General features: G+C 38.2%; 1 protein-coding gene across 1 annotated transcript in view; it reads right to left on the bottom strand.

The window, feature by feature from the left end:
* plxdc2b (plexin domain containing 2b) overlaps nucleotides 1-14,948 on the bottom strand; it is a 61,851-nt gene that overhangs the window by 6,235 nt on the left and 40,668 nt on the right. Inside the window, exons 8-12 of the mRNA XM_079846199.1 lie at nucleotides 11,434-11,529; nucleotides 11,082-11,163; nucleotides 4,776-4,836; nucleotides 3,511-3,664; nucleotides 1,398-1,436 (exon numbers count right to left, since the gene is read on the bottom strand). Coding sequence (XP_079702325.1) covers nucleotides 1,398-1,436; nucleotides 3,511-3,664; nucleotides 4,776-4,836; nucleotides 11,082-11,163; nucleotides 11,434-11,529 — 432 coding nt within the window. The remainder of the gene's footprint in view (nucleotides 1-1,397; nucleotides 1,437-3,510; nucleotides 3,665-4,775; nucleotides 4,837-11,081; nucleotides 11,164-11,433; nucleotides 11,530-14,948) is intronic.

Below are 14,948 nucleotides of genomic sequence, written 5' to 3'. Positions count from 1 at the left end.
AGTGACTAGCTATTGTAGATTATCGAGAAAACATTATGTGGGCTGGAGAGGACATGATGTCATGAATAATTGACATACACAGACAGCTAGCAACTGAACCACACCTGTCCTCAATCAAATACATCTTTCAATTTCTTTTTTTATTGTGTCAAGATGGCCTTGCACAATCAGATTTCTATATTATTTTTGACAGAGGGACTGTAGATAAAATTTAGATTTCTATTTCATACATTGACTGTCCATTGTCCCTGTTCAAAAAAAGGTTAATTGTTAATAAATGCTAATAAATATTAATAAACATTGTTTTATTTTTAATAAGTTATAAATTACATAAAAATACACTTTCATATACTATTCAATATGTATCTTGAATGGTCTATTGCTAATGCACACTTTTTCAGGAATTACAACATTCATATTATTCTGCATTAGGTTAGATAGTGCTTTCTCCTGGCTACATGTTTTCATTGGCAGCATGTGCTGTTTTCATGCTTTACTGATGAAATGTTGAAGCCCTGACTGCCGTTTCCGACTGGTAAAGAAATATTGAGCTTGCTCCAAATTAAAAACACATGACATGAATCATACTAACAGAATTCTGGGAATACAGAAGGGGAGAGATGAAAAGGAGTGAGGATGAGAGAATGAGAGAGAGAGAGAGAGAGAGAGAGAGAGAGAGAGAGAGAGAGAGAGAGAGAGAGAGAGAGAGAGAGAGAGAGAGAGAGAGAGAGAGAGAGAGAGAGAGAGAGAGAGAGAGAGAGAGAGAGAGAGAGAGAATATGTTGAGTTTTCATGTTTTATGGGCACATTCCATTGACATAATGATTTTTATACCGTACAAATTCTATCCCCTAAAGCTAAAAGTCACTGAAAACGTTCTGCATTTTTATATTTAAAAAAAACTGAATCATTTTCCAAGATGTTTTCCTCATGGGGACCAAAAGAATGTGGGGACATTTTGTTCCCATAACAGGGTTTACCTGAACCACACACACACACACACACACACACACACACACACACACACACACACACACACACACACACACACACACACACACACACACACACACACACACACACACACACACACACACACACACACACACACACACACACACACACACACACACACACACACACACACACACACACACACACACACACACACACACACACACACACACACACACACACACACACAGACACACACACACACACACACACACACACACACACACACACACACACACACAGACTATGACCTTATTTGTACATGAGCAGGAAATGTGGATGTTATTTGTCAGAAAAGTGAGATCAGAGTGATGCAGCGTGTTGCTGTGTAGTTCACAGACGCACTTTGAAACCACATACACAACAGCAACGATAAGATCGTACCTCCATTGTCTTTGAGATGTAGTGCAATCTTGGTGTCATCTATAAAAATAGATGAGAAAAGAGACAGAAGGGAGAGAAAAAATTAGTACAAAAATAAAGCTAATTTTACATCTAGAAAGTTTCTCTCAATTGTAAAATCATAGACCCTAAAAACAAACTTACATCTAATAAACAACTGTAAATGGGTCGCACATGTGTGTGAGGATCATTTCAACGAGACTGGAGGATATGTTTGTGATTGGAGAGCAAGTTAAAATTTGTAATGAAAAGGAGCAATCCACTCCATGATTTTTGAATACACTTTCTGGTGATCTGAAAAGATTCTGTCTGAGACAGACAGGACAACATCTGCTGTAGGCAATTCTGACGAGAACTGAAACCGAAATGAATAAAGTAGCACAAATACTGCTGATGCTGAGGGACCTGATGCTGCTGTAGTATCCTGCTGTAGCCAGTGGCATTATAGCAAGATATAAAGCTTTTCGTTCACATCATGTTGCATCAAAGCTTTTCATTAACATACATGCATCACCTGATTAACTGCGATACTTCACCCACAGATCAGGGTCAGAGATGGAGAGAGAGAACAAAGTTTATTTTAGATGAAAAATTTTAACCTAAAATGTGATTCATGCTGTTAACATATAAATTAATAGACATGATTCAGGGCAAAAATATTATTTAACACAACTGATTCAACTTTACATTAAGTTAAGTAATGGCAGCTAAATTACATTTAAGGTTCCTTAAAGGGATAGTTCTCACCCCTCAAAACAATTTTTTGGGTCATTTACTCACCCTCATGTCGTTCCAAACCTGTATGACTTCACAGTTTTATAGTAAATGTACTTTAGATGCAGCATGAATTTCTTGATTATTTAATATAGATCTCTCCGCTTTTTAATTTTGTTGTCATAATAACGTAAGCAGGCAGTTAGTGAAATAACCATTCAGTAATGAGTGAGGGATGAAAAAAAGAGCGTCTAAACAAGAGTTATATACCCTTTTCAATAACCTCATAACTCACTGTCTTATTGCGCATTCTGAGAAACTGTTAATGAGGAACAGATTGTTTCATGTACTGTATTTAATCACTTTAAGTGAACTCCTGGCAACCCTGGGAGGGACTAATGTAATCTTTGTAGCCAGATCTTTCCCTGCCTGTAAAAACAAAGAACGGCAGTGCCACTGACTTGTGCGAAGAGAGCAAGTATTCATAATCACTAGCCTGCCTTTCATTTAAGACATCAAACACCAACATCATCTTTTACAGCTTCCTATATAGCTCCACCCACAGTGAAATTTCACTGGCCCTCATAAAGTCCTGCTCCTCATAAATGTGCATTAAACCTAAAATATTTTCTTATTGGCATGAGACGGTATTTTTGCTTTCAGTACAAACAGAAAAAATACTTGTCCCCGGACATATTTGGATAAGTGTTACATTGACAGCTCAACTGCTCAGTGCCCAAGTAATGATTAGAATAATAAATTAATAGAAAAATAACTTTTTCATGTTGACTTGTAAAGTTTAAGTACAGCTATTGCTCCTCTACATTTTAAATATTTATAAGTGTATTCATAATTCACAGATGAGAATGATAATTTATGCTGTGCTGTTTACTGGTAATGTATTTGTGCCTATCACAAAGAAAAACAGAAAGCACACAGTATGCCGTCAAGGTTTTATAACAATTAACTGGTATATGGATGAGGGTGTATCTTCATTGTAAGTGACAGTGTTTATTTGAAGAGAGATTCTTGTGTGCCGCTGGAGGAGAATGAACATCATGATTATCTATTGAACGCCATTTATGAGCAAACCCCTTCAGCTACATTCTAAATGTTCTTCAGCACATAACGCTTCTTCTCCAGGAATTGATTTTCCCTAGACTCATAAAGCACAAATAAGCCTTTCTTTTTCCGTGTCTATTGATTTATGTAGAATCCATTGGTGCCCTCTTAACATTATCCTGCTGCATTCTTACCATGAGCAGTCACTTGTAACTAATGGTTTAGATCATTGACCCGTTGGTTTCCTGTCGTCAGAGGATTGTAACATCAGTTTCATGATCCATATTTCAATCGAAGTGGTATTCAGATATGACAGTACCTTCTGTTGGTGTGCTGGTCGGCATGTGCAATGGGGCTCGAGTAGAGTGATCCTCAGTAGTCCCCCTGTTCCTTGTAGTCATCTTATCAGCTGACGCAGTGGTCAGTAGAGTATGATTGGTATTGCTGAAGATGTCACAAGTGTTATCCTTTGTCTGCAAATGAAAGACAGGTGAAATTATCTGAAAATCTATAGTATGGGTTTAGTTATGATACATACAGGTATACATTTTGGTGCTGTAACATTAAATATGGCAATATTGTACTATCTAAAAACTAGGGCTATCAATTTAACATGTTCATTAAGTGCAATTAATAAAAAATGATGTTATAAAAATTACATTTTATTTCGATGGTTAACTTTAGGCATTCTACAAACTATAAGTAACTTTGCAACTACCTGTGAACTAAAGCCCAAAGTATACTTCACTTTATACGCGTATGCGAGGATCAGCATGTGTGGCGCGTATTTCGGCATCAGAAGAGTACACACATACTGTACGCGGCCGGATTTTTGTAACCACATGTACATTGTACGCTCAGGTCGCACATGCACATTTATTTTTTACATGGGTTGTAACTCGTAGTGAGAGATTGCTCAAAACTGCGCATGCGTTGAATGGCTGTGTTAGACTGTGAGCATATGCTCGCGTCCATGTAAAAAACAAAGTATACTTAGGGTATAACTCTCATTAGAGTATTAGTAGACTGTAGTAGACTGTTCGTAGGCTGTTAGGTTAGGGTTAGGGTTAGTAGAATAAGTTGACATGCAGTTGCAAAGTTACTTATAGTCACCAGAATGTCTGTTGGGGGAACATCAAAATAACGTGTTAGCAGATATTAAGCAGACAGTCTACTAATACTCTAATGAAAGTTAGTTGACATGTAGTTGCAAAGTTACTTATAGTTAGTAGAATGTCTAAAGTAGACCATCAAAATACACCAAATCAAAATAAACACACACACACACACACACACAATCCATGCCCTTTTATCCAAATTCCAACAGCCAAAGATGCCAGTCTATACAAACGAATAAAGCTAAATAAATCAATCAAATGTTTACAGCTCAAAAAGCTAAAACCCATTTTCATACATGTTACTAAAAACTAGTGGGTTTCACTGTACAAGTAGTATTTTAGAAAGACAGAAAGACAAAGAGAAAAAGAGAGAGAGATAGCATGGGGTATCGTTTTCACTCTGGAAATGGCAGACGAGTTCATCCATCATGCAGGCACAGAAAACAACACACATCCACATACACACCTCATCTGGGCAACTGTTATCCACCCAGTCCTGCCGATGGCGATCAAAGCCGCTGGAACACCTGACATGAAAAATGACAAATGGTCATTAGTATTTTAAAGATGGCCAATAAATAAGCAAACATCCTCTCCATCTTTTATAGATCCCATCGGTGGCCACTGCAGGGAAATCCTATGAAATCTTCAACTCTTCTAAGAAACACTATAAGTGTGTGTTCCACGAAAAAATACTTCTTACGGGGTTAAACCAACAAAAGGATGAGTAAATCTTCATTTACGAGTCATCCATGAAACTTCCGTTAAAAACACTCAATGTTCACTGTGTTCCAGAACAGGAAATTCAAACAGTGAAATATACAGAGGACTGTCTACAGCAGTATATCACTGAGAGATGCTGGCTTATAGAGTCAGCATCAGGCAGTACAGCTAGTGTTTCTTTTCCTCCTCCCCTGCCTTCACTTTTTCTTGTACACAGAATGGCGTACAATGGGCCTTGGCTTCTTGGCATTCCTGATGATGAGATACAGTCACCTTTACTCCATATCTTTCAGCAATTCCCCACTCTCCATTCATCTTTTTGGGACATATTATCTCTTTTCAGTTCAGTACCATTCACCATATACACATTCATATCAGCTCTCTCCTTATTTCTTGCTGATATATTGGGGTCAGACACACATTTGCTTCCCAGTCACTGTGCAGTTGGTAAACCAACTGGTTTTATGTGTGCGTGTTGTATGACATTTTTATTTTGCTTGTCATGGCTCGTCACTGTAAAAAAAAAACTAAGAATCCTTTTTTTGTGGTTTCAGAACTAATGATTTTATACAAGAGTTGATATAAATGGACAAGATATTTAAATAAACATGGAAGAAATACTTTAATCTATCCAATAATGTAATATAAACTGACAGTCTATGGAAACTGTGTGTCTTAGAACAGCATTTTTTACTCAGCTCTTGTAATGGTGTGGGTGGGAGTCACTGCTTTAAACACATGACATGCTCTTTGAAAAGAAGCACCTTGACCAGTGTCGGATGGGGGCACTATAGTGTGTGTCTGAATCTTTGGATTAGAGATTTCATGGCCCATGAACAGGAAGCAGAGCTCTACTAAGAGCAGCTACTGACTAGAACACAAATACACACACACACACACACACACACACACACACACACACACACACACACACACACTATGAGCCAAAGAAGTGGCACTGAATACAACCGCTGGCCTTGTGAGGCATTTATATTTAGGGCCCGAGCACCGATGGTGTGAGGACCCTATTGTATTTGCTCAGCCTATTATTCTTCTTCTCCCAAATGAATCAAATTTTTTAGCGCCTAAACATGCTCGAAAACTCAAGAAAATTTGCACACGCGTCAGAAGTGGCGAAAATTTTGATCTGATATGGGTTTCAGAAGCGTGGCAAAATGGCTCGATAGCGCTACCTACAAAATTTCAATTAAGCACCATTCGTGCTGTTTCACGTACGAGTATGAAATTCGGTGACACATGTAACAGCCCAATACCTACAAAAAATCTGGGTGCAAAATCTAAAAATCCAACAGGAAGTGAGATATTTTTAATTTTCTCTGCAAAATTTTTGCAGTTTTTTTCCATTTCCACACGTCGTACTTTAACGAACTCCTCCTAGAGATTTAACCAGAACAACATCATATTTGGTCAGTCTATCTTAAAACCTTAGCGATGTTAAATTGTGAAGATCTTGAGTTTTCCCCGAAGGGCGTGTCCGTGGTGGCCTGACAAATTTCCATGTTTCGCCATGAAACAGGAAGTTGTTGTAACTCGGACATACAACTTCTGATCTGCCCCAAACTTCACGTTTTATTAGAGTCCTGGCCTGAACACATCTACATGCCAATATTCAGTGACAGTCATAGCGCCACCTGCGGGCAACAGGGAAGGCCATGTTTTACACTGTGATTAACTCCTCATTGAGATTTAACCAGAACAACATCATGTTTGGTCAGTCTAATCTTAAGGCCTTGGTAATGTTAAATTGTGAAGATCTTGAGTTTTCCCTGAAGGGCGTGTCCGTGGCGACCTCAAAAAATCTGATGTTTCGCCATGAAACAGGAAGCTGTTGTAAGTCAGGCATACAATGTCCGAACTGCCCCAAACTTCACATGTTTGATAAGAGTCCTGACCTAAACACATCTACATGCCAATATTCAGTTAGTCATAGCGCCACCTGCTGGCAACAGGAAATGGCATGCTTTATACTATAATTCACTCCCAGAAACACTTTTAAATATGCCATGAAATCTCAAACATGCTAGAAACACATTAAATCTTGCAACACGTGGCTATGTGCTAATGTATGCGATTTACGCCACGAAACAGGAAGTTGTTGTAACTCAGGCATACAATGTCCGATCTGCCCCAAACTTCCCGTTTGATAATAGTCCTAACCTAAGGACATCTACATGGCAATATTCAGTTACAGTCAAAGCGCCACCTGCTGGCAGAAGGAAGTGTGGCACATTGAAGTGAGTTTGCCATATTTCTCCTATATTTCCCCTCTTAAATGCATGTCGCCCACTATTCACTGTTTTCCTGAGGCCACCGGGTGGCGGTGCATGTGCGAGGGCCCTTTCATCGCCGCTAGTTTTACATTGTAATTTTGTTGCTCTTTTGTGGTGGCAGATTCTTTTTTTCTTCTTTATAACCTTCGCATTTATTAATTCATTCATCAACACTTTTACCCAAAACAACTTGTTGAGTCATACAAAAACATATTAAATGCTCTAGTATGGGTGCACATTATACTAGTATTAGACTAGGTAAACCCAGCCTGATCTGCCGACAATTAGATTTCGCCCTGCAACTAAGTCTGGAAACCTGTACATTCATTTCTACTGCTTCTGTTACACTTTTGTGGGAACCAATCACAGACTGGCTTATCCACCTGGCGCACTATTGGCGGGTTTAACACGATGACGGATAGAGAAGCGATGGGTCATTGCCCGTTGATCACGCCTCTTGTGGTCTGATTGGTTGAAGGGCTATCCAGTTGCGTACAGAGTCATTTAATTTATGCTCGTTGATCACGCCTCTTGTGCAGTAGAAAATACAGAGCAGACTCCCCAGACCAATGTTCAATCTTAAATTGAGCTTGGTCTGGTGATAGACAGACAATACTAGTATATCATCAGTTATTATACTGATAATATTTTGTTATATTGTACACTCACCTAAAGGATTATTAGGAACAGCATACTAATACTGTGTTTGACTCCCTTTCGCCTTCAGAACTGCCTTAATTCTACGTGGCATTGATTCAACAAGGTGCTGAAAACATTCTTTAGAAATGTTGGCCCATTGATAGGATAGCATCTTGTAGTTAATGGAGATTTGTGGGATGCACATCCAGGGCACGAAGCTCCCATTCCACCACATCCCAAAGATGCTCTATTGGGTTGAGATCTGGTGACTGTGGGGGCCATTTTAGTACAGTGAACTCATTGTCATGTTCAAGAAACCAATTTGAAATGATTCGAGCTTTGTGACATGGTGCATTATCCTGCTGGAAGTAGCCATTAGAGGATGGGTACATGGTGGTCATAAAGGGATGGACATGGTCAGAAACAATGCTCCGGTAGGCCGTGGCATTTAAACGATGCCCAATTGCCACTAAGGGGCCTAAAGTGTGCCAAGAAAACATCCCCCACACCATTACACCACCACCACCAGCCTGCACAGTGGTAACAAGGCATGATGGATCCATGTTCTCATTCGCGCAATGAGCGTGCAAATTGTAGCCTCTTTTTCCTATTTGTAGTGGAGATGAGTGGTACCCGGTGGGGTCTTCTGCTGTTGTAGCCCATCCGCCTCAAGGTTGTGCGTGTTGTGGCTTCACAAATGCTTTGCTGCATACCTCGGTTGTAACGAGTGGTTATTTCAGTCAAAGTTGCTCTTCTATCAGCTTGAATCAGTCGGCCCATTCTCCTCTGACCTCTAGCATCAACAAGGCATTTTCGCCCACAGGACTGCCACATACTGGATGTTTTTCCCTTTTCACACCATTCTTTGTAAACCCTAGAAATGGTTGTGCGTGAAAATCCCAGTAACTGAGCAGATTGTGAAATACTCAGACCGGCCCCGTCTGGCACCAACAACCATGCCACGCTCAAAATTGCTTAAATCACCTTTCTTTCCCATTCTGACATTCAGTTTGGAGTTCAGGAGATTGTCTTGACCAGGACCACAACCCTAAATGCATTGAAGCAACTGCCATGTGATTGGTTGGTTAGATAATTGCATTAATGAGAAATTGAACAGGTGTTCCTAATAATCCTTTAGGTGAGTGTATATTGATATTGGATATCTAATTTTATATGCTAATTTCCTCTTATTTTCACTGTTTTGCTGTTATCGAATGCTCAAAGGTACTCTTTAAAAGTACTCAGTACATTTTGATGTTGTGATGCTTAAATCCCTAGGGAAAAAGTAACTTGACGTTTGACACAATACAAAGCTTTAGAATTCACCAAAGTACAAAATATACAAACTAGATTTCAAATGATTTAATTATTTAGTAAAAAAAAAACATTTTGGGTAATTTACTTTTATAGCTTTGCCATGCTTTCCTTTTCCTTTCCAGTATTTACCCCGAGCTCTGATGAATCAAGAAAGAAAGACAAGTTAAAGTGAAATATATCTGTCTGGATTTGAGGTTGCCCATGGCGGCGGCCACATCCTTCGTCAGCACTTCTCCAACCTTTCATAATCTCATTTGCATGTTAATGGCTGTAAATGCAGTCAGCTCAAATTTATTCAGTTCCGGTAATAATCTGACCTTCAGGGTGAAAGAATGCTTTTCCAAGTATGCAAATCTAGGTTTTTGATGCACATAATTATTACTAATACACTCTGTTAAAGTAATTTCATTACTTCAGATTATTTAAAATATGAAAGATATTATGGTGAAACACCCTGCTACAGTATGACACTATTCTGTTCTATTACAGCTTGTTTTGTGTGTGTGTGTGTGTGTGTGTGTGTGTGTGTGTGTGTGTGTGTGTGTGTGTGTGTGTGTGTGTGTGTGTGTGTGTGTGTGTGTGTGTGTGTGTGCCCGCATCAGACTTCATCTGCTCTCTCCAAAGACAAGGGGTAAATTGTTGATAAATTGCATTGGGAGGACCAGACTGTCAGTTATTTTCTTAAATCAACTGAGTTACCTGCATTTACTGTCTCATTAGCCAGCTCTCTCTCTCTCTCTCTCTCTCTCTCTCTCTCTCTCTCTCTCACACACACACACACACACACACACACACACACACAGCCTTTATCAAGCCAAAAAAACTGACTTTAATTACCGCAGCAATATCTAACTCTGCATTGTTTCCATAACCTTCAGCCAAACAAAAATGGTTATGCATATTGATGAAGTCTGAATTGACTCCATTGTCTACCAGGAGAAGATTCAACACTCAGTGTTCCCATTTCATTTGCAATCCAGCCGATCTAGAAGCAGGTTTCCTAGTATGTAATGATTCATAGAATAACAAATAGCTCTAGAAATGCTCCGGCTCAAAAAATTTTTGCAGCACATATGCACTTGATAAAGGGAAAAATTTAAACAGAAGCGAACTGGACTTTTTCTCTCTTTGTCAGTCAAAAACCAAATCTCACAATAAACACCAACTGGGATATTATATTCCTGAATCCCTCAGAGTATGTGTATGCATGCGTGTGGGTGTGTATGTATGTGCTTAAGAATAAGAGCGAGGGATTGAAAGAGTAGACAGATGGAAGGATTGCCAGGAAAATAAAGCAGAAGGAGGTTGGGTGTCTCGGTCTCGTCTGTTCTTTGGTATGTGATCTACAGAGAAAAGCTGTCTGGGTTCGGGAGGTGAGAGCCCGGGCATGAATCAGCAGGAATGTAACTTCATTTTCCCTCTTTCTCACATTAAAGGAAAAAAGTTGTGGCATGAAAGATTCTCTGCCACATTGGAAGCAATATTACTTCGAAAAATAGAATGCAAGATGCAAGAGAGATTTCATTAATGGTCTTAGGCCAATTTATTATACAAAGGCAATCTTGTAACATTGTGACTGCTGAATTAGAAGTGGTGAGTTATCTCCACACATCTTGTGAATGTCTGTGTTGAGAGTGCTTCTGTTTCAGCAACTGCTGACAGAACTTATAAAATGTAAATTACTCCCCTCATTCATTGCACAACCTCAAGGCAAGCGGTCTGAGAACCGCATCTTTAATTCCAGTAAAATGAAGTTAGAATAATGGAAAGAGAGACGGATGAAGAGCGCTTTGTTTTCTCACCTATTGAGCCGGTGACACCAACTGCAGTTGAAGTTAATCTGTGATGCTATGCAAGAAGTGCAGCTCGTGAATTGAAGACATGCTGCAAAAGAGAAAAAGAGACAGAAAATACATCAGCGAAGAATCAATGAAGAATAGAGCGAAAAGGCTAACAGGACAATGAAATGGATTTTCATATGACCTCATTTGACAACAACAGTCTAAAATTAAATCTGATATTGTAGATAGAAGCACAACAGTATAAGCCTCTATTAGCTATAAGGTAATTCATATTTATGTTTTTATGGTAGTTAATAAGATTAAATATGTGTATAGCCTATGTGTGTGTGTGTGTGAGTGTTCAATGGCTTACTGGGTAACGGCATCATTTCTACAGCTGTACTGTTGGTAATTTTGGTCTTTAACAGCTCCACTCTGTGATACTCATAGATAGTCTTCCTCCGCACATCTAGAGCCACAAAAATACACATTATAATTAGCATGTGAATCATTTGGATTGTTGAAACTACTGTAGCACAAGCAAATAGAGAGAGAGTAATGGTGTTTTTCCAGTGAAGTTTGGTCTTCTCTTGTACACTGCCTCCTAATTGCTAACTTGAACACATTTACAGTACTTTCACTTGTTTAAACCACCTCATATGTACTGTAAGAGTGGGCATGGCCATTTTTAATGGAAAGGTGTCAGCCGCTTCCAGTTATTTTAGTTGTACAAAAACAGTCCTTTATGCTGCTTGATGTTAACAATGTCAACCTTGTCAAAAATTGGATGAGAAAATCATCCACAGTACAAAAACAAATCGTACTAAAAAGTGTTGTACAGTGTTACTTTAGAAAAAGAAGGGACTTATACAGTGACAGCAGTGGTTAAAGTTACAAGGGGAGGGAAGGGAAGCTCCCTTGTCTACCCTAAGCCTATTGAGTTTTAACATATCCCCAACATAAAGCGTGCTCTGTGTTTGGTGGGTGAAATTAAGAAAGAATGGGGAAAAATTACACGAGAGGAGGCAATGGCTCGATTGCACTATTATTTTTTATTGCGCTGTTCACACAATAATCCGTCACTGATTTTTCATGCACATTCTATATAAGAAATTAGGCCTGTTTTAATAAACAATAGTGTTAATGGGAAGACTACTTAAAAAGTGAACAACTCACTTAGATACCACCACTTTATGTCATGTCCAAATCAAACTTGAAATGACTTGAAAGCAATCAGCTTGATGAAAATAGCCTAGATACATCCTGTGTCTGTGACCGTTTTGGCACTTGTAGTGTTTACCGAGCTTTGATGATTGAAGATTCGAAAACAAGTTAAAAAGACTGCTTATGCTCTAGGACCATTTTTGGGATTTCCGCCTGGATTTGGCCTACCCAAATTGAAAAGCTTCCAATACAGTGGTACCTGCACATACAACCACTGCTAAAAGTGATAAATATGTAAGTATATGTTGTCTGAGTTGTAATAAACCCCCCCAAAAAAGAGGCACTTTTTTATTTTTTTGGTTATAAATTCAGTTTTGAAAGTGTGTAACTCAGGCCCTGTCTGCTCTAGCACCCTGCAGACAGCTTTGGCTGTTTCCACTAGATTCCAGAAAATACTGGAAACTGAAAAATGACAGTGGTATAAATGCAATATCCCAGTGTCATTAAATAATTTTTTCCAGTGTTTGCTGACATATGCTGGAAACAACCAAAACTGTAGGGTGCTAGAACACACAAGGCCTGAGATGTACACTTTCAAAAAATAATTTATAACCAAAAAAATCAAAAACGCCTATTTTGTTTGTCTTTTTTTATATTTATATGTTTATTATATCACACACAACATATATTTATCACTTTCAGAAGTGTTTTAAGTGAGAGTTTTCTGTAAAATGACAGGGATATTGCATTTATACCAGTATATATGTGTACAGGGGGTGTACTGTCTGCAGTTATACAGGCCTGAGTTATACACTTTCAAAAAGGAATTTATAACCAAAAAAAAAAATCAAAAAGCGCCTCTTTTTTGGGGGGGGGGGGGGGGGGGGGTTTATTACAGCTCAGACAACATATACTTAAATGTTTATCACTTTTAGCCGTGTTAAAGGGTCCGCAGAGTTTAAGAGGTTAAAAAGAACAGATGAGTACAAATAAGATATTCACACATTTATTTACTGCATTCTTATGGTTATTACTTTGGAATAAATGAAGATTGAAAGAATGAGATTTATACGTAATAAAAATAACATACTTACATTGATAATGTAAAAAACAAACAAAATAGAATTGTATTGGTTGTTGGTTTTATGATAGTGTAAGTAATGTTTATTTATTGAACCTGGAAAATTTGTCAACATTAAGTATAACTGGAACATGAATTTACACATGCAACCAAGATGATGTCAGAAGAATGGCTGAAATTTATTTTAAGTTAATCAGTCACTTCAGGTGAAGAGAAGACACGTGTGAACTATTTCACATGAGCTTGATGATTAGTTAATTCAGAACACAGCCACATACCTGATTACTGCAGGGAGTGCACACTTATGCAGAATTTTTTCTTCTTCTTTTTTTTACTGAAATGTGTCATGAGGTGGATACCTCTAGAGCCACATGCTCTTTCAAACAAGACGTTATCCACAATTGTGTAATTGTCTTAGTCTGTTTTCTTTGTAGAAGACATGAATTCACTCAATTCATTCATTCCACAAATAGATGAAGACATTTGATTTCATATCAAATGCTGTGGATCATTGACAAAAAAAATTGTAAAAGAACTAGTAAAATTGTTTGTGGTCAGTAGAGATTGGTATCAAGTCTGAAACTGAAAAAAACTCACATTTGAGAGGACAACTGCATGAGGCAGCAGAGTGCACTGAATGCATGTAAAGGTATCAAATGCTCTTTCGTTGAGATGTATGATTACTGTAGTGAAATAGTTTGTGAACATTATATTTAAAAATGTTTTTCCAAAAATAGTTTCCAAAAAAGAGCTGTGTTTACTAAACTAATTAATTCATTTGAAAAAAAGATTCCTGAGATTCTGTGCATCTCTAACATGTATTACTCTTACATTACATTGGTTATTATAGTCTCTGAGTATGAGTACTGAATAACATTAGTTTGATGTGCTTCATCTGAAGGTAATTCAGTATATACTAATCTTTGAGTTAAAGTTAAGCCACCCATTATTGACACACACACACACACACACACACACACACACACACACACACACACACACACACACACACACACACACACACACACACACACACTGGATCAAATCCATGTATGGATATAACAGCCCATACAGATGCAATTACCTAAAAGCAGTGAAATGGAAAATTGAATTAGAATGGGAAGAGGCTGGATACTGTAGCAAGATTTCTATGTAAATGTGTACAGATTTATACTTCAAAATTCAAAAATCTCCCTGCAAATTTAGAGAAACCTTTTAAGTGGTCCTCGTTATTTAAACGGACTCAAAAATAATGCAAATAATGTTTTGTTTGACCTTTACTGATATCTACAGGTTTGTGTTGGGTCACCTCCATATAAAAAATAGAATCACCTATATCTCTAATAGAATAAAACCAAAATGTGTATTTGTTTGTTTGTATATGGCTTTTCATGTGTCAGCCTCTGGCTGAACGTGTACGGTAAGGTAAAATCTCTCTGATAACATGAGTGTGTGTCTGTCTGCAGCTGAGGAAGTAACTGTCTGACCTTGGTCAAACCTACATCGTTGGTATATTAATACATAAAAGAGTGGCTAAACTTTAAGACAGGAAATTGTAGTTTGTTCAGTGAAGGCTGTTTCTCTTCCTGTGGGTAATTACATTTCTTGCCCATGGGGTGTCACAAAACTCCTTAGTAGCATGC

This window comes from Gobio gobio (genome assembly GCF_949357685.1).
Source record: "Gobio gobio genome assembly, chromosome: 2".
NCBI lineage: Eukaryota > Metazoa > Chordata > Actinopteri > Cypriniformes > Gobionidae > Gobio > Gobio gobio.
This window is presented reverse-complemented; position numbering and strand designations above follow the sequence as displayed.